Genomic DNA, 20,728 nt, shown 5'->3' with positions numbered 1-20,728 from the left:
CACTGGAGGGGACGCCGTCGGAGCCGAGGATACACTGGAGGGGACGCCGTCGGAGCCGAGGATACACTGGAGGGGACGCCGTCGGAGCCGAGGATACACTGGAGGGGACGCCGTCGGAGCCGAGGATACACTGGAGGGGACGCCGTCGGAGCCGAGGAGACACTGGAGCGGACGCCGTCGGAGCCGAGGAGACACTGGAGCGGACGCCGTCGGAGCCGAGGAGACACTGGAGCAGACGCCGTCGGAGCCGAGGAGACACTGGAGGAGATGCCGTCGGAGCCGAGGATACGCTGGAGGAGATACCGTCGGAGCCGAGGATACACTGGAGGAGACGCCGTCGGAGCCGAGGATCTATAGAAGTAAACGGTTTAGGAAGAACAGACATATAGGAGTAGACTTCGTTGGTGGGACAGATATGTGGCAGTATACCTGTCATGGTTTCATAACGAACTGGCCTAGGGACACTGTGAGTGACAGCTCAGCCGCCCTATGGGATCTGTGGTGTGCTGGACTGTCTGTTTTGTGAGTGACAGTCCAGTCATCCAATCTGATCCTGGGGCGTGCTGGGCTGTCAGCATTTTGATTGACAGCCCTGATGCTCCATCTGGTCTGCCGGCGTCTCCCCAGCTGTCTCCCATCCTCAGATGATTTGCTAGGTATTCAGCTGGCTTGCTGTCAGCAGCAGATTGTCAGTTGTAGCTTTGCTTTAGGTGTGTGCTTGCGCTGTGTCTGACTTCTGATCTCGTTTTATTGACTTTGGATCTGTTGTGACACAGATTATTCCTTCTGCTGTTGATGCTCTCTGAGTTCAGGTATCTGACCCCGGACGTGGCCTCTGTCTATCCGTTTGTTGTTCTCCCTGGTTTTGACTTACCCTTCTGGCATTTGACCCCTGACCACGCCTTTGACTTTCCCTTCTGTACTACTAGCCCTCCTGGTATCTGACCTCAGACCTCCTGACTACCCTTTTTCACAGCTTGCCCGTGTCACAATACCCCATCTGATTGGAGGAGATGTAGAAGTAGATCACATTGAGCAGAGAAGTAGATGCTATGGGAGTGATAGAAATATATGAGTAGATGCCTTTGGATTGGAGGAGATTTAGGACTAGAGACCAGGAAAAGAACAGATAGAAGTGCATCTCACTAAATTAGAATATCATCAAAAAGTGAATTCATTTCAGTTCTTCAATCCAAAAAGTGACACTCCTATATTATACAGAGTCATTACACACAGAGGGATCTATTATATAGAGTCATTACACACAGAGGGATCTATTATATAGAGTCATTACACGCAGAGGGATCTATTATATTGAGTCATTACACGCAGAGGGATCTATTATATAGAGTCATTACACGCAGAGGGATCTATTATATAGTCATTACACACAGAGGGATCTATTATATAGAGTCATTACACACAGAGGGATCTATTATATAGAGTCATTACACGCAGAGGGATCTATTATATAGAGTCATTACACGCAGAGGGATCTATTATAGAGTCATTACACGCAGAGGGATCTATTATAGAGTCATTACACGCAGAGGGATCTATTCTATAGTCATTACGCGCAGAGGGATCTATTCTATAGAGTCATTACGCGCAGAGGGATCTATTCTATAGAGTCATTACGCGCAGAGGGATCTATTCTATAGAGTCATTACGCGCAGAGGGATCTATTCTATAGAGTCATTACGCGCAGAGCGATCTATTCTATAGAGTCATTACGCGCAGAGGGATCTATTCTATAGAGTCATTACGCGCAGAGGGATCTATTATATAGAGTCATTACACGCAGAGGGATTGTCTCAAAAAAGGCAAAATGTATTTTTGGTCCTAGTTTTAAAAAATGAGAGCTGTCTCAAATTTCCACCCCCCCTGTCCATTTGTAAGACATAGAACTGCAGTGCTTGCCCCCACCCTAAGAATTTTTATTACCGTCGTAAACACTCAGCGTAGAGCAGCGTCTAGTTTAAACTGGTCTCTCCCTCCAATTCTATTGTTTAGCTGGACAACCATTTAATGTCAATTTTAATAACGCACAGGACTGTCACTAACCCAGGGACCACATTTTTGGAATGCTCACATTTTCCTGGTTACAGTGATATATTTTTCATAACTGGGAAACCCCCAGAAATCGAGGAAATGGTTTCTTAGCGTCGGAGCATAATAGAGATGTCATGTCATGTTTAACTCCTTCCCGACCCGTGTCACACCGTTTGTGACATGGAAAACAGTTCGTTCCCGACCCATGTCACAGCGTCTGTGACATGGAGGGAAAGACCCCCTGCAGCGCCTGCGAGCGGGGTCGCTCAGGTGTCACAGTTGCTACTGCAACTGGACATCCTGAAGTCGACCCCCCGGGGGGTGGATTAACCCCCCCGTGCCTGGGACCCCTCCGATTGGCTGTTTCATTTTCACTTTTAATGAAACTGCCAATCGGTATGAATTAAATATTTCACCAATGAAAATTGGTGTAATATTTAAATCTGGGCATGGCCTGATGCTTACAGCATCAGCCATTGGCTGGGGGGAGTGTCACCTCTGTCCACCCCTCCCCCCAGATCTGATTGGGGGGCTAGCGTCACATGGATACTAGCCCCAATCAGATGTGGAGGGAGTTTTTAATGATGGCCGCAACTGCCCGTCCATGGATCGGGTGCCGGCCGTTGTGGACCCTCTGCTGCTGCCTCCTGTGGACCCTCTGCTGCTGCCCCCCCGTGGACCCTCTGCAGCTGCCCCCCCGTGGATCGCCTGCTGCCGCCGCTGATCGCCTGCTGCCGCCGCTGATCTGCATCAGGTAGTATTGCCCCCGCTCCCCCCCGACCCCCCCTCCACTCCACCCTGCCCCCCCCTCCACCCCCGACCCCCCCTCCACTTTCATACCTGCACCCCGACCTCCGCTCCCTCTGCTCCCTCTCCCACGTCTTCATCCACCGGCTGCTGCTCTCCTTCTGACAGCCGGTGGACTGTGATCACAGCAGCAGCAGGCTCAGTGTAAATGCCCTGCTCCTGTGATCAAACCCACCATCCCCCAGTCCCAGTGATATCACCCCCCACCTCCCAATAATCACCCCTCCCCCAGTGTTCACCCCCCCTGTCCCCAGTGTTCACCCCCCCTGTCCCCAGTGTTCACCCCCCCTGTCCCCAGTGTTCACCCCCCTGTCCCCAGTGTTCACCCCCCCTGACCCCAGTGTTCACCCCCCCAGTGTTCAGCCCCCCTGTCCCCAGTGTTCACCCCCCCTGTCTCCAGTGTTCACTCCCCATCCCCAGTGTGCACCCCCCCATCCCAGTGATCATCCCCCCCCCCCCCCGCAAACCCAGTGATCACCCCCCTTGCTGCTGCCGGCTCCTGCCCCAGTGATCACCCCCCTTGCTGCTGCCGGCTCCTGCCCCAGTGATCACCCCCCTTGCTGCTGCCGGCTCCTGCCCCAGTGATCACCCCCCTTGCTGCTGCCGGCTCCTGCCCCAGTGATCACCCCCCTTGCTACTGCCGGCTCCTGCCCCAGTGATCACCCCCCTTGCTGCAGCTGCTGGCTCCTCCATCTCTTCAGCCCCCCCCCCTACGCCTGACAGCCCCGTACGCCTGACAGCCCCCCTACGCCTGACAGCCCCCCTACGCCTGACAGCCCCCCTACGCCTGACAGCCCCCTACGCCTGACAGCCCCCCTACGCCTGACAGCCCCCCTACGCCTGACAGCCCCCTACGCCTGACAGCCCCCTACGCCTGACAGCCCCCTACGCCTGACAGCCCCCACACGTGACTGCAGAAGGTTACACCAAGCACACACACACACACACACGTACACTCACACTATAATAAAGTTTCGATTTTTTTTTTTTTTTTTTTTTTTTTTTTTTTTTACACACGCACACAGCACACAAAATGTCCCGCCCGTCCCACTCATCCCAGTCTAGGGCGTACTCAGCTTAGTAGGCTATGTCAGGTTGGTGTGTGTGTTGTAGTGTGTGTGTGTGTGTGTGTGTGGTGTATACACTACAATATACCACACCGCACACCAACCTGACATACACTACACAATGGTGTCCACTAACAAATTGGAACCATGTTGCGTTTGGAGAGTCCCTGTGTGCCCAAACATTGGAGCTCCCCAACAAGTGACCCCATTTTGGAAACTAGACCCCCCAAGGCACCTATCTAGATGCATAGTGAGCACTTGAAACCCCCAGGTGCTTCACAAATTGATTCATAAAAATGAAAAAGTGGAAAAAAAAACACTTTTTTATTTTTACGGATTAATTTGTGAAGGACCTGGGGGTTCCAAGTGCTCACTATGCATCTAGATAGGTGCCTTGGGGGGTCTAGTTTCCAAAATGGGGTCACTTGTGGGGGAGCTCCAATGTTTGGCCACACAGCGGCTCTCCAAACGCAACATGGTGTCTTCTAACAATTTGAGCCGACAATTTGTTAGCGGACACCATGTTGCTTTTGGAGAGCCGCTGTGTGCCCAAACATTGGAGCTCCCCAACAAGTGACCCCATTTTGGAAACTAGACCCCCCAAGGCACCTATCTAGATGCATAGTGAGCACTTGGAACCCCCAGGTGCTTCACAAATTGATTCATAAAAATGAAAAAGTGGAAAAAAAAACACTTTTTTATTTTTACGGATTAATTTGTGAAGGACCTGGGGGTTCCAAGTGCTCACTATGCATCTAGATAGGTGCCTTGGGGGGTCTAGTTTCCAAAATGGGGTCACTTGTGGGGGAGCTCCAATGTTTGGCCACACAGCGGCTCTCCAAACGCAACATGGTGTCTTCTAACAATTTGAGCCGACAATTTGTTAGCGGACACCATGTTGCTTTTGGAGAGCCGCTGTGTGCCCAAACATTGGAGCTCCCCCACAAGTGACCCCATTTTGGAAACTAGACCCCCCAAGGCACCTATCTAGATGCATAGTGAGCACTTGGAACCCCCAGGTGCTTCACAAATTGATTCATAAAAATGAAAAAGTGGAAAAAAAAACACTTTTTTATTTTTACGGATTAATTTGTGAATGACCTGGGGGTTCCAAGTGCTCACTGTGCATCTAGATAGGTGCCTTGGGGGGTCTAGTTTCCAAAATGGGGTCACTTGTGGGGGAGCTCCAATGTTTGGCCACACAGCGGCTCTCCAAACGCGACATGGTGTCCGCTAACAAATTGAATGGAAAATCGGCTCAAATTGTTAGCGGACACCATGTTGCGTTTGGAGAGCCCCTAATGTGCCTAAACAGTGGAGCTCCCCCACAAGTGACCCCACTTTGGAAACTAGACCCCCCAAGGCACCTATCTAGATGCATAGTGAGCACTTGGAACCCCCAGGTGCTTCACAAAATGATCTGTGAAAACAAAAAAGTACTTTTTTTTTCACAAAAATTTTCTTTTAGCCTAAATTTTTTAATTTTCACATGGGTAACAGGATAAAATGCATCCTAAAATGTATTGGTCAATTTCTCCTGAGTACACTGATACCTCATATGTGGTCGTAAACCACTGTTTGGGCACATGACAGGGCTCAGAAGAGAAGGAGCGCAATTTGACTTTTGGAGCTAATTTTCCATTCAAAAAGTAAAATGGCGCTCCTTCCCTTCTGAGCCCTGCCGTGTGCCCAAACAGTGGTTTATGACCACATATGAGGTATCAGTGTACTAAGGAGAAATTGACCAACAAATTTTAGGATGCATTTTATCCTGTTACCCATGTGAAAATTAAAAAATTTAGGCTAAAAGAAAATTTTTGTTAGAAAAATAAAAATGTTCATTTTTTTCTTCCATGTGGCTTTAGTTCCTGTGATGCACCTGAAGGGTTAATAATCTTCTTGAATGTAGTTTTGAGTAGCTTGAGGGGTGCAGTTTTTGGAATGGTGTCACTTTTGGGTGTTTTCTGTCATGTACACCCCTCAAAGGGACTTCAAATGTGATGTGGTCACTAAAAAAAATGGCTTTGCAAATTTTGCTGGAAAAAAGAAAATTTGCTGATGAACTTTGAACCCTTCTAACTTCCTACCAAAAATTTTTTTTTTTTTCAAAAATTGTGCTGATGTAAAGTAGACATGTGGAAAATGTTATTTATTAACTATTTTGTGTCACATCACTCTCTAGTTTAGCAGAATAAAAATTCAAAATTTGAAAATTGCAAAATTTTCAAAATTTTTCCCATATTTTTGATTTTTTCACAAATAAACGCAAATATTATCGACCTAAATTTAATACTAACATGAAGCCCAATATGTCACGAAAAAACAATCTCAGAATCGCTAGGATCCGTTGAAGTGTTCCAGAGTTTTTACTTCGTAAAGGGACACTGGTCAGAATTGACAAAAATGCCAAGGTCTTTAGGGTCAAAATAGGCTGGGTCCTGAAGGGGTTAATATCCATCTGCGTGAAAATTAGTGACGGCCAGCATGATGTCTCCATCTTGGATGTGGGATCCCCCCACACCAAGATATGGAATATGAAGGATGATTAGGTCTTGTGCAGCAGGGCGGGCTCACAAAGCCGAGCCCCCCCTTGTGAGGTAAATAATGGGTGTCTCCCAGAGTTTTGGCCCCTTTAGTAAAAACCAGAACCACCATGTTCCAAGTCATTCTTCTCAGGGACGTCAGACGCACGCACACCACGCTGTGTAGGGGAATCACCTCTAATTTCCGGGGAGCCATTTCCCCCACGGAATCTGAGCCCATCACCACGTGGCGCAGGTTTTGCTATCACTTATCCCTTTTATTTTAATAATTGTTTTATGCATATATGTACATTGTGTCTTTTATAATCTCTTGTATATATTTTGTAAACACTGCCCCCCTTTTGGGAGTAAATCATTATTATTTACCAGTTTCGTTCTTCTTGTCCTATGTCGAGCCAACACGTTCCTCACCCGCTAATTCACGTTACCTAACAGGTACCCGATCCACCTGTTAAGCGATCGGTGGTGGCAGTATACCAGTATTTATGTGATATTGTGGTTGAGGGTGGCTGGTCGGAGGTATATATACGTTCCTGGAAGGAACTGGTGGTATATATACGTCCTGTCACATCACGTGCCACAATAGTTGACATAAATTAGAGCAGCTGCACCCGTGCTTATCCTCGGTCAATACCGTGTGTGACCAGCAGGATAAGGGGGCGCTAGAGAGCTGCAAGGTCTGACCCAAAAGTGGGTGTTGTTTCGTGACAAATTGGTGGCAGCGGTGGGATCATAGGACATTAGTGATCTGGTTTCAGCAATCATTCCTCTCACTAAAAACTTGCACAAAAGTTTTGGAAGATCGAACTCAGTGTTTATTAGATCTGGGACTATACTGTATGTGGAGCAGTTGCCCCTACCCTTCTCTTGTTTTTCTGTCCTATCTTTTATTTGGCAATGATGGCTACATGTGGAGAGCCCTGGTATCACCAGCAGACGAAGGACACTCTCACTGCCCTCTGTGCGCTGAGGCAGATTGACCCCACGGGCAAAACCAAGGCCCAAATGATTGCGGAACTGTTACAAGGTGCTGCAGAGCCCGTCCGACAGCAGAGCCCTGATGATGGGGCGGCCAACCAAGGCCCGGATGGCGCTGCTGCAGGGGTCCCACCTGTGATTGCCAGCCATACCCGCAACCAGGGTAGTGTGGACCCCCACCTGCAGATGGCCTTGGAGCAGCTCGCCGCAGACAATCGTGATGGACGACTGCAGCTGATCCTGAGATTCCAGGAGCGAGCAGAGCAACAGGCCCAAGCGGAGCGACAAGGCCAAGCTGACCGAGAGGCTGCGGAGCGACAAGCCCAAGCTGACCGAGAGGCTGCTGAGCGACAAGCCCAAGCTGACCGAGAGGCTGTTGACCGACAACACCAGCTGGAGCTAGCCCGGATTCAGAAGGAGTCGCCCTCTACGCAGACCCGTGAGCCCAACAGTGCCAGCTGCTTTAAACCTCGTCCTGAGCACTTCCCTGTGATGGAAAAGGATGGGGACTTGGACACATTTCTGCGAGGCTTTGAAAAGGCCTGCAGGCAGTATCAGCTGCCCATCGACCAATGGGCAAGATATTTGACTCCAGGGCTCCGAGGAAAAGCTTTGGAGGTGTTTGCTTCCCTCCCTCGAGAGCAGGATGGAGACTATGAGGCCGTCAAGCAGGCCCTGATAAAAAAGTACCAGCTGACTCCGGAGGTTTACCGGAAAAAGTTCAGAGCCCTCCAACGTGGACCACATGACACCTACAGCGATGTGGTAGACGGGCTCCGAACCAACTTTGAGCAGTGGATCCAAGGACTGTCAGCGACCACCTTTGAGCAGCTAAAGGACCTGATGGTGAAAGACCAGTTCCTGCATCTGTGTCCGACTGAGGTACGGCAGTTCGTGATGGATCGGGAGCCACCAGATGCCAATAAAGCAGCGCAGATCGCAGACACCTACGAGGCCAACCGGAGACCAGAGGTGCGGAAGCCGGTGATCACCAGCTGGAAAGGGGGTAAGCCATCAACCACTATCCCTGCCCCTGCCAGCCGACCTTCCGGAGGACTTTTCCCCGTTACCAATGCCCGGCCTGCATCTGATGCCCGCAGGTGTTATTTCTGCAACCAGACTGGTCATCTCAGCGCCACTTGCCCAGAGAAGCAGAGGAAGAACCCCCCATCCAAGGCCCCAGGGCCTAATGCATCAGTTCTTTTGGTGGGTGGGCCGGTTGGGAGGGCCTGTGAAAACTTGCAGTCTGTCAGGGTGGGGGACACTGTCACTGTAGGCCTCAAGGATACTGGGGCCGAACGAACCCTCATCCGACCCGAACTGGTGTCCCCTGAAGCGCTTATTCCAGGAAAGACCCTGACTGTCACCGGGATTGGGGGCGTCCGATGCCCCTTGCCCATGGCCCGGGTTTTTATTGATTGGGGTGTGGGAAGTGGGGTGAAGGAAGTGGGAGTATCCAAAAACCTACCTGCAAATGTTCTGTTGGGAACTGATTTGGGGAGGATGTTTGCTTATTATGTCCCTGACCCCCCTCCTCGATCTGATACGGTTGGTAAGGTTAATGCTGATAATGTGAATGTCAATGCTTTACATGATGATGATGATGATGTTGTATTGGAAGGTGCAGGAGAACTCAGCCATGTCACTCTGCGGGGTGATGTTGCTGAGGATCCCCTAGCCGGAGCAAAGGTCAGTGCCAAGGGTAATGGGGAGAGGCACGAGGACCATGGCGCAGGTGGTGCTGTGCCAGTGACCAGTGTCACAACAGATGGTGACCTGGCTGATAGTCGCTGCCCCATACGTAGCACTGTGCCTGAGGTAATGGAGGATGATGGAGGAGTAGTTCTCATGGCCTCGCAGGCTGATGGGACGGTGTTATTCCCCGGGGAGACGGCCTATATAGCCGCTGTTACCCGCAGTCAGAGTGCCCAGAACGCAAGTAACGCCCTGCCTTCTGGACCCTCCTCGGACAGAGGAATAACAGAGTCAGGTATGGACCCAGAGCCGGTCCCAGAGGGTCCCAGTGAGGACGAGGCCTTAACCTCACTTCTGGCTTCCTCCAGCCAGGAGTTTCAGGCAGCTCTGCACTCAGATGCTAGCCTGGAGACGTTAAGGAGCCTCGCTGAGAACCCCACCTCCGAGTCGGATAAGGAGAGGGTATTCTGGGACCAAGGGAGGTTGTACCGGGAGACAGTTCCCTGTACACCCCAACAGGAGTGGCTGAGGGAAAGACAGCTGGTCGTCCCCTACCAATTCAGGGATGAGTTGTTGCGGATCGCCCATGAAATTCCACTCGCTGGACACTTGGGGGTCAGCAAAACCAGGGCCCGGCTGTCTCACCACTTTTATTGGCCCAAAATGAGGACAGATGTGGTGAACTACTGTCGCTCCTGTACCACGTGTCAAAGAGTGGGAAAGTCAGGGCCGGCCCCCAAAGCCCCCCTGATCTCTTTGCCAGTGATAGAGGAGCCTTTCCAGAGGATTGCTGTGGACATTGTGGGACCACTGGCCATACCCAGCAGCTCTGGAAAACGATTCATCCTTACCGTGGTAGACTATGCTACCCGGTATCCGGAGGCAGTAGCCCTGTCCTCAATTAGGGCGAATAAGGTGGCGGACACCCTCTTGGCCATCTTTTCGCGAGTAGGCTTTCCCAGGGAGATGCTTACCGACCAGGGGACCCAGTTCATGTCTCGCTTAATGGAGGCCCTATGTAAGAAAATGCAGGTGCAGCATCTGGTATCGAGCGCGTATCATCCCCAAACCAATGGTTTGTGTGAGCGATTCAACGGTACCCTCAAACAGATGTTAAAAATGCTGGTTGAGACCCAGGGTCGCGACTGGGAGCGTTACTTCCCACACCTGCTATTTGCTTACAGAGAGGTTCCACAGGCCTCGACGGGGTTCTCCCCCTTTGAGCTCCTGTATGGCAGGCGTGTCCGAGGACCCCTTGGGTTGATAAGGGAATTCTGGGAAGAAGAGCCGAGGTCCCCAGGAGTGTCCATCGTGGAGTATGTGATGCGCTTCCGTGACAAGATGCAGACCTTGACGCAGTTGGTGCATGACAACATGGCGCAAGCCCAGGCTGACCAGAAGCATTGGTACGACCAGAACGCCCGAGAACGGACCTACCAGGTGGGTCAGAAGGTGTGGGTGCTGGTCCCCATACCAAAGGACAAGCTTCAGGCGGCCTGGGAAGGCCCGTACGTCATTCACCAACAGCTCAACCCGGTCACCTACGTGATCACACTTGACCACGAGCGGGGTAGGCGGAAGGCGTTTCACGTTAATATGATGAAGGCTCATCAAGAACGTGGAACCTGCGTCCTACCGGTCTGCAACCTGCCCGAGGATGGGGAGGATGACCCCCTCTTGGACATGCTCGCACAAGCGAAAGCCAGCGGGTCCCTAGAGGATGTAGAGATAAGTGACTTGCTATCCGCAGACCAGAGGTCTCAGCTACAAGCAGTGCTGAAACCCTTCCAAGCAGTGTTCACCAACCTGCCTGGCAGGACTGAGGCGGCGGTCCATGAAGTGGACACCGGGAATCATGCCCCACTCCGGCGGACAGCCTATCGAATCTCCGACGAGGTGCAGCATGTCATGCGTCAGGAGGTCGAGGAGATGCTGAAGCTGGGGGTGATTAAGCGGTCCAAGAGCGCGTGGGCCTCACCTGTAGTCCTGGTGCCAAAGAAGGACCGGACCACCCGGTTCTGTGTGGACTACAGGGGGCTCAACGCCTCTGATGCACAACCAATGCCACGCATTGAGGAGCTGCTGGAGCGGTTAGCCAGTGCGAGCTATCTCTCCAGGAGAAGTCCGCCTTTATCACCCCCTTCGGATTGTATGAATCCACGGTCATGCCTTTCGGCATGAAAAATGCCCCTGCCACTTTCCAGCGAATGGTCAACCACCTGCTCCAGGGACTGGAGAGGTACGCAGTGGCGTACCTGGATGACATTGCCGTCTTCATTCCCACCTGGGAGGATCACCTCGATCATCTGCAGCAGGTGCTCGGGCGCATTCACCAGGCGGGCTTGACCATCAAGCCGGGAAAGTGCCAGATGGGCATGAACGAGGTCCACTACCTGGGGCACCGGGTAGGTGGGGGTACTCTGAAGCCAGAGCCTGGAAAGGTGGACGCTATCGTGTCCTGGCCCACCCCCAGGACCAAGAAGCAGGTGCAGTCCTTCTTGGGCACTGCAGGGTACTATAGACGCTTTGTACAAAACTATAGTAGCCTTGCGAAGCCCTTGACAGATCTCACCAGGAGGAGCTTACCCCATTCAGTCAAGTGGACAGATGAATGCAAGGTGGCCTTTCGGGCTTTGAAGACTGCCCTGAGCTGCTCTCCTGTACTAAAGGCGGTCGACGGCACACGACCGCTCTTAGTACACACCGACGCCAGTGAATTTGGCCTCGGTGCTGTACTCAGCCAGGTCGACTCGGGAAACCAAGAACACCCCGTGTTGTACCTAAGCCGGAAACTGCTGCCGAGGGAAGTGGCCTATTCCACCATAGAGAAGGAGTGCCTGGCCATAGTATGGGCCCTCAACCGCTTACAGCCTTACTTGTACGGGCGCCCCTTCACTGTCGTGACTGACCACAACCCCCTGAGTTGGCTGCACACCATGTCCGTTGCCAACGGAAGGTTGTTACGCTGGAGCCTCACCCTCCAGCAGTACGACTTTACCGTCCAACACCGCAAAGGCAGCGAGCATGGCAATGCCGATGGGTTGTCCCGGCGAGGGGAGCCTCCAGACCTACGCTTGGAGGAGTACCAGAAGGTCCTACCTCCATAGCGCAGTCTAAAAGGGGGAGGTATCAGGCAAAATGTATTTTTGGTCCTAGTTTTAAAAAATGAGAGCTGTCTCAAATTTCCACCTCCCCTGTCCATTTGTAAGACATAGAACTGCAGTGCTTGCCCCCACCCTAAGAATTTTTATTACCGTTGTAAACCCTCAGCGTAGAGCAGCGTCTAGTTTAAACTGGTCTCTCCCTCCAATTCTATTGTTTAGCTGGAAAAACGTTTAATGTCAATTTTAATAACGCACAGGACTGTCACTAACCCAGGGACCACATTTTTGGAATGCTCACATTTTCCTGGTTACAATGATATATTTTTCATAACTGGGAAACCCCCAGAAATCGAGGAAATGGTTTCTTAGCGTCGGAGCATCATAGAGATGTCATGTTTAATATCCATCTGCATGAAAATTAGTGACGGCCAACATGATGTCTCCATCTTGGATGTGGGACCCCCCCACACCAAGATATGGAATATGAAGGATGATTAGGTCTTGTGCAGCAGGGCGGGCTCACAAAGCCGAGCCCCCCCTTGTGAGGTAAATAATGGGTGTCTCCCAGAGTTTTGGCCCCTTTAGTAAAAACCAGAACGGCCATGTTCCAAGTCATTCTTCTCAGGGACGTCAGACGCATGCACACCACGCTGTGTAGGGGAATCACCTCTAATTTCTGGGGAGCTGTCCCCCCCACGGAATCTGAGACCATCACCACGTGGTGCAGGTTTTGCTATCACTTATCCCTTTTATTTTAATAATTGTTTTATGCATATATGTACATTGTGTCTTTTATAATCTCTTGTTTATCTTTTGTAAACACTGCCCCCTTTTGGGAGTAAATCATTATTATTTACCAGCTTTGTTCTTCTTGTCTTATGTCAAGCAAACACGTTCCTCACCTGCTAATTCACGTTACCTAACGGGTACCCGATCCACCTGTTAAGCGATCGGTGGTGGCAGTATACCAGTATTTATGTGATATTGTGGTTTGAGGGTGGCTGGACGGAGGTATATATACGTTCCTGGAAGGAACTGGTGGTACATATACGTCCTGTCACATCACGTGCCGCAATAGTCGACATAAATTAGAGCAGCTGCACCCGTGCTTATCCTCGGTCAATACCGTGTGTGACCAGCAGGATAAGGGGGCGCCAGAGAGCTGCAAGGTCTGACCCAAAAGTGGGTGTTGTTTCGTGACAGGGATCTATTATATAGAGTCATTACACGCAGAGGGATCAATTATATAGAATCATTACACGCAGAGGGATCTATTATATAGAGTCATTACACGCGGAGGGATCTATTCTATGGAGTCATTACACGCGGAGGGATCTATTCTATGGAGTCATTACACGCGGAGGGATCTATTCTATGGAGTCATTACACGCGGAGGGATCTATTCTATGGAGTCATTACACGCAGAGGGATCTATTATATAGTCATTACACACAGAGGGATCTATTATACAGAGTCATTACACACCGAGGGATCTATTATATAGAGTCATTACACACCGAGGGATCTATTATATAGAGTCATTACACACAGAGGGATCTATTATATAGAGTCATTACACACAGAGGGATCTATTATACAGAGTCATTACACACAGAGGGATCTATTATACAGAGTCATTACACACAGAGGGATCTATTATACAGAGTCATTAGACACAGAGGGATCTATTATACAGAGTCATTAGACACAGAGGGATCTATTTCACGTGTTTATTTCTGTTAATGTTGATGATTATAGCTTACAGCCAATGAAAACACAAAAGTCATTATCTCAGTAAATTAGAATAATAAAAAACACCTGCAAAGGTTTCCTAAGCGTTTAAAAAGGTCCCTTAGTCTGTTTCAGTAGGCTCCACAATCATGGGGAGGACTGGTGACTTGACAGATGTCCAGAAGGCAGTCACTGACACACTCCACAAGGAGGGTAAGCCACAAAAGGTCATTGGTAAAGAAGCTGACTGTTGACAAAGTGCTGTATCTGAGCATATTAATGGAAAGTTGAGTGGAAGGAAAAAGTGTGGTAGAAAAAGGTGCAGAAGCAACCGGGATAACCGCAGCCTGGAAAGGATTGTTAAGAAAAGGCCATTCAAAAATGTGGGGGAGATTCACAAGGAGTGGACTGCTGCTGGAGTCATTGCTTCAAGAGCCACCACACACAGACGTATCCAGGACATGGGCCAAGGAGAAAAAGACCTGGATTTGAAAAACATTTTTCAAGCTGTTGTTATAAAGTATTCTAATTTACTGAGATAATGACTTTTGTGTTTTCATTGGCTATAAGCCGTAATCATCAACATTAACAGAAATAAACATGTGAAATAGATCCCTCTGTGTGTAATGACTCTATATAATAGATCCCTCTGCGTGTAATGACTCTATATAATAGATCCCTCTGTGTGTAATGACTCTATATAATAGATCCCTCTGTGTGTAATGACTCTATATAATAGATCCCTGTGTGTAATGACTCTATATAATAGATCCCTCTGCGTGTAATGTCTCTATATAATAGATCGCTCTGCGTGTAATGACTCTATATAATAGATCCCTCTGCATGTAATGACTCTATATAATAGATCCCTGTGTGTAATGACTCTATATAATAGATCCCTCTGCGTGTAATGACTCTATATAATAGATCGCTCTGCGTGTAATGACTCTATATAATAGATCCCTCTGCGTGTAATGACACTATATAATAGATCCCTCTGTGTGTAATGACTCTATATAATAGATCCCTCTGTGTGTAATGACTCTATATAATAGATCCCTCTGTGTGTAATGACTCTATATAATAGATCCCTCTGTGTGTAATGACTCTATATAATAGATCCCTCTGTGTGTAATGACTCTATATAATAGATCCCTCTGTGTGTAATGACTCTATATAATAGATCCCTCTGCGTGTAATGACTCTATATAATACATCGCTCTGTGTGTAATGACTCTATATAATAGATCCCTCTGCGTGTAATGACTCTATATAATAGATCCCTCTGCGTGTAATGACTCTATATAATAGATCCCTCTGCGTGTAATGACTCTATATAATACATCGCTCTGTGTGTAATGACTCTATATAATAGATCCCTCTGTGTGTAATGACTCTATATAATAGATCCCTCTGTGTGTAATGACTCTATATAATAGATCCCTCTGCGTGTAATGACTATATAATACATCGCTCTGTGTGTAATGACTCTATATAATAGATCCCTCTGTGTGTAATGACTCTATATAATAGATTTCTCTGTGTGTAATGACTCTATATAATAGATCCCTCTGTGTGTAATGACTCTATATAATAGACCCCTCTGCGTGTAATGACTCTATATAATAGATCACTCTGCGTGTAATGACTCTATATAATAGATCCCTCTGCGTGTAATGACTCTATATAATAGATCCCTCTGTGTGTAATGACTATATAATAGATCCCTCTGTGTGTAATGACTCTATATAATAGATCCCTCTGCGTGTAATGACTCTATATAATAGATCCCTCTGCGTGTAATGACTCTATATAATAGATCCCTCTGTGTGTAATGACTCTATATAATAGATCCCTCTGTGTGTAATGACTCTATATAATAGATCCCTCTGCGTGTAATGACTCTATATAATAGATCCCTCTGCGTGTAATGACTCTATATAATACATCGCTCTGTGTGTAATGACTCTATATAATAGATCCCTCTGTGTGTAATGACTCTATATAATAGATCCCTCTGTGTGTAATGACTCTATATAATAGATCCCTCTGCGTGTAATGACTCTATATAATACATCGCTCTGTGTGTAATGACTCTATATAATAGATCCCTCTGTGTGTAATGACTCTATATAATAGATTTCTCTGTGTGTAATGACTCTATATAATAGATCCCTCTGTGTGTAATGACTCTATATAATAGATCCCTCTGTGTGTAATGACTTTATATAATAGATCCCTCTGTGTGTAATGACTCTATATAATAGACCCCTCTGCGTGTAATGACTCTATATAATAGATCACTCTGTGTGTAATGACTCTATATAATAGATCCCTCTGTGTGTAATGACTCTATATAATAGATCCCTCTGTGTGTAATGACTCTATATAATAGATCCCTCTGCGTGTAATGACTCTATATAATAGATCCCTCTGCGTGTAATGACTCTATATAATAGATCCCTCTGTGTGTAATGACTCTATATAATAGATCCCTCTGCGTGTAATGACTCTATATAATAGATCCCTCTGTGTGTAATGACTCTATATAATAGATCCCTCTGTGTGTAATGACTCTATATAATAGATCCCTCTGCGTGTAATGACTCTATATAATAGATCCCTCTGCGTGTAATGACTCTATATAATAGATCCCTCTGCGTGGAGGAGATGTGATTTGAGTAGATCCCATCGGTGGACTAGATAATTATCAAAGCAGATGAGACGTAGGACTAGATGCCATCAGAGGGAAAGATGTACAGGAGAACATGCAATTAAAGCAAAGCAGATCTGAGAGTAGATCCCATGGAATTGGAGGAGACGCACGGGTTACCTCTTAAAGGGGTTGTCTTGTGAAAAGTGATAAGTCTGCAGTCGCTCTGTGGGTCGCTGTGTGTGACTGCAGACTTATGAATCCTCCAGCGTCTGCCCTCTGCGCTGCGGGGATCCGCCGGTATGTATGAGTTATACCCCTGGCCATTCGGTGCCGCCTCGCTGTCCATATAATTGTATGGAGCGGGGTGGCACCGACTGGCCGGGGCTATGTATATCTCCTACATACCCTCCGGTCCCGGGTCTGAAACCGGCAGATCCCCGCAGCGCACAGGGCAGACCCTGGAGGATTCATAAGTCTGCAGTCACACACAGCGACCCACAGAGCGACTGCAGACTTAGCACTTTTCACCAGACACCCCCTTTAATGTGAATAATGGTTGTACTTTAATGTGTGGAAGACATACACTATAAACTGAGGCTTTAGTCCTGTGGTTATACCCGGTCCCCGGATCTATAAACTGTTTTGTCTCTTCCATAAGCTGCTTTATGGAGGACGCCGCAGACCCCACAGGTAATGTCTTCTGTTCCTCTCTGGATCTTTCTCTCTATTATAGGGTTGCTTATTAGTGTGTTGTGTCCTGTGACATTACACGTCAGCACTAATTCTGATTCCTAGTCATTGTCCGACAGCTGTATAGCCAGTCCCACTCTTGTTAGTCTCCTTTGTGAGATCAGATTTGCAGACTGTTTTATATACCTTTTATAGGGTTTATATTATGGTGCAGCATTAAGATATCCCTCATCCATTTGTCCCAATCACCTCCTCCACAGAAGTGTTTTTTGGCCATTGATGACCTTCGATAGAGCTCTGTCCTAAATTGGCGCAGTTCTCACAATGCACATGTTTTTGGTACTTCATACATAATTTCTGGAGTTTGGCTGAAGCATTGAGAAACTGCCAAACCAAACCCCTCTGTCATTCCCCAGCCAACACCACCGTTCTGCCATCCCTCCGCCACCCTTCTGCCTTCCCTCCGCCACCCTTCTGCCTTCCCTCCGTCACCCTTCTGCCTTCCCTCCGCCACCCTTCTGCCTTCCCTCCGCCACCCTTCTGCCTTCCCTCCGCCACCCTTCCGCCTTCCCTCCGCCACCATTCCGCCTTTTTCTCCGCCACCCTTCCGCCTTTTTCTCCGCCACCCTTCCGCCTTTTTCTCCGCCACCCTTCCGCCTTTTTCTCTCGCCACCCTTCCTCCTTTTTCTCTCGCCACCCTTCCTCCTTTTTCTCTCGCCACCCTTCCTCCTTTTTCTCTCGCCACCCTTCCGCCTTTTTCTCTCGCCACCCTTCCTCCTTTTTCTCTCGCCACCCTTCCTCCTTTTTCTCTCGCCACCCTTCTTCCTTTTTCTCTCGCCACCCTTCCTCCTTTTTCTCTCGCCACCCTTCCTCCTTTTTCTCTCGCCACCCTTCCTCCTTTTTCTCTCGCCACCCTTCCTCCTTTTTCTCCGCCACCCTCCCGCCTTTTCTCCGCCACCCTTCCGCCTTTTTCTCCGCCACCCTTCCGCCTTTTTCTCCGCCACCCTTCCGCCTTTTTCTTCGCCTTCCTTCCGCCACCGTTCCGCCTTCCCTCCGCCTTCCATCCACCACTCTTCTGCAGGCTCTGTCTGTGCTGACATGTCTGCAGGTCTCTGTGCCTCCATTTACAATTCTTCTTTTCCATGATCCCTCACCGCCTCCTTCCCTGGACTGTTCTCTGCCGTGACTAGAAGAACTTCTTTCTCTCTCTCTTGTCTTGTAATGTTGTGCTGGCTCTATCCTTGTCTGTCCTGCCTCCTCTTTCAGATATGCAGAGATCGGCGTGTGGTGGCTGGGACCTCCAGTGGCAGTGACCTGAAGGTTACAGGTGTGTAAGGATCACGTCAGTCACATGGTCTTTCTAAATCATTATGGCAGCAACTCACAGAATTGATAAGATGCGGAGGGAGGTGGCTCATCGCAGCTCGGTTGTGTGAGTGACTGATAGAGTCCTGGTATTTGTGTCTCTGTAAGAAACTGTTTCATTCGATTTCTTGTCTGGATCTATTCTGTCTGCTTATAGACTTTTCTTTTTTTCTGCACAACACTCCATTTCATACATAATCAGTATCATCACAAGGTCCACATTCATGAGATGCACAATAAAATGGTTCATCACCCAAATCTCCAGAAACTTCACAACTAACTTGCTGATCCTTCATCACGATGATCCTCAGGAGCTCTGCCAATATCGAATCCATGCTCACAATCTTAGAAGATCTAAACTCATCATCACTATGATCTTTAGGAAATCCACAACCCATCGTCACAATTGTTCTCAGAACCTCCAAAGTCAACAGGTCCATGATCATTATCCTCATCACAATCATCTGTAAAAGCTCAAGTAACCCATCATCATCATCAAGATCTTCAGAAGTGCCGTAGATAAATAAAAACCATCATGAGCTTTAACTGGTCCACTATCTGGCTCTTCAGATGAGTGATCCGTCATCGACGTTCACATTCAGAACCTCCTGTAGATAAATGATCCATCATCCTCATGATGATCTTCAAAGCTCTTCAGATAAAGGATAAAGATCGTTGTGATCTTCAGGAGCCCAACAGATGAGGCGTCATCCAGATCAAACAGTTTTCCATCATCTTGGTCACGATTCTCTAGGGTTGTTGTCACTCCAGCGATACATTATCAAGACCATCCCGATAACTTTTTATGGTGCTAATGTTGAAGAAATCCTACAGAGAGGACACCTAAAATGTAATATTCTGAGTGCTTGACTGACGGCAGATACATCATTTCACTGTGTTGAATGGAAGAATATCTCTTGAGTAGGGGCCTATGGCTGCCGTCCTGCTGTCTCTACCTAGGACTACCTCACTGCCACCCACCAACCTCCCACGACCCGCAGATGCTTCTACTGTAGAATGGATGAAGCCGGGTTTGGGATTCTGGATGATGGAGTTTCTAGTTGATCAATGCACTATGCATGGTTCCTGCCACCACGAGGACGGCCTGGCTGCTGGTTCCTGGTGGTGGTGGTGGCTGGTACACAATCCTTATTTTTACCACAATTCTTTATTCGGCAGAAAAAAAGTTTAATAAATTAAAATCTGGAATTAGTTGTTTTTTGTCATTTTTGAGGTTACTGGTGACAGAGTGAAGGTGTCCTGGTGGTGACCGGTTGTGGATGATCGTGACGTGTAGTAGGTCTGTGTGTTCTCATATGGTTATAGACCGGCAACTAAGGAGACCCAGTCGGCATCACAACTTAGGCAGATGGAGATTGGCGTACGGGCATTGGTTTGGGCTGATGGATGGTGGTCGCCATAGTGTGAGACCTCAGTGTTCTTCTAAAATGATAACCGTGCAATAATTTTGGCAATTATTGGGGACAATCACTCTCCTCATTGTTGTAGTTGTGTGCTTGTTCCTTTAAACAGCCGTCATTACATCCTGAAAGTTATATTAAACTTGGGATGATCTAAGGGTGGCGGAATGAGGGAAAACTTTTATTATCAGCAGACAGTCGTGGTGCGGGCAACCGCACGTCTGCTGAGGCCTGGCACCTTACTAGAGAGATGTCGGCAGAATAGGGACATGTCCAGCATAGGAGGGTGAGCGAGATTCACTAATTCTGCTGCCTACCTTACCAGTCCATGTAATGAGGGCCTGTCAGCTGTGGCACGGACAGGCTGAGGTCAAGCCACACCATTTATCAGGAGTTGTCCTCTAACCCATGTACAGGGATCTGGACATCTGCACTTATCCTACTGGGGCTCCTGGGTTGGGGTCACGGGCTCAGCTGCTTGCTGATGGTGCAGACTGGCAGAAATGATTACGTAACCGGGCTCCTGGGTTGGGCTCACGGGCTCAGCTGCTTTCTGATGGTGCAGACTGGCAGAAATGATTAAGTAACCGGGCTCCTGGGTTGGGGTCACGGGCTCAGC

At 48.6% G+C, this 20,728-nt stretch overlaps 1 protein-coding gene across 4 annotated transcripts in view; it reads left to right on the top strand.

The window, feature by feature from the left end:
• The window catches only part of LOC141258689 (low density lipoprotein receptor adapter protein 1-B-like), a 57,455-nt gene that overhangs the window by 14,681 nt on the left and 22,046 nt on the right, over positions 1–20,728 (top strand). The window contains exons 9-11 of one of the 4 annotated variants that reach the window (XM_073673694.1): positions 17,292–17,323; positions 18,590–18,650; positions 19,259–19,897. The exons of 1 other annotated variant lie outside the window; for it this stretch is intronic. In XM_073673694.1, the coding sequence (XP_073529795.1) occupies positions 17,292–17,323; positions 18,590–18,636 (79 nt within the window). In that variant the 3' untranslated portion in view covers positions 18,637–18,650; positions 19,259–19,897. Of the gene's footprint in view, positions 1–17,291; positions 17,324–18,589; positions 18,651–18,890; positions 19,898–20,728 lie in introns of those variants that run through there. 2 more of the 4 variants (XM_073673693.1, XM_073673692.1) reach the window with 2 other exon arrangements.

Source organism: Phyllobates terribilis, unplaced genomic scaffold, assembly GCF_046119375.1.
Source record: "Phyllobates terribilis strain yellow unplaced genomic scaffold, ASM4611937v1 Scaffold_3__8_contigs__length_932513732, whole genome shotgun sequence".
Taxonomy (NCBI): Eukaryota; Metazoa; Chordata; class Amphibia; order Anura; family Dendrobatidae; genus Phyllobates; species Phyllobates terribilis.
Note: the sequence above shows the minus strand (reverse complement) of the source record. Positions and strands in the feature narration are given on the sequence as shown.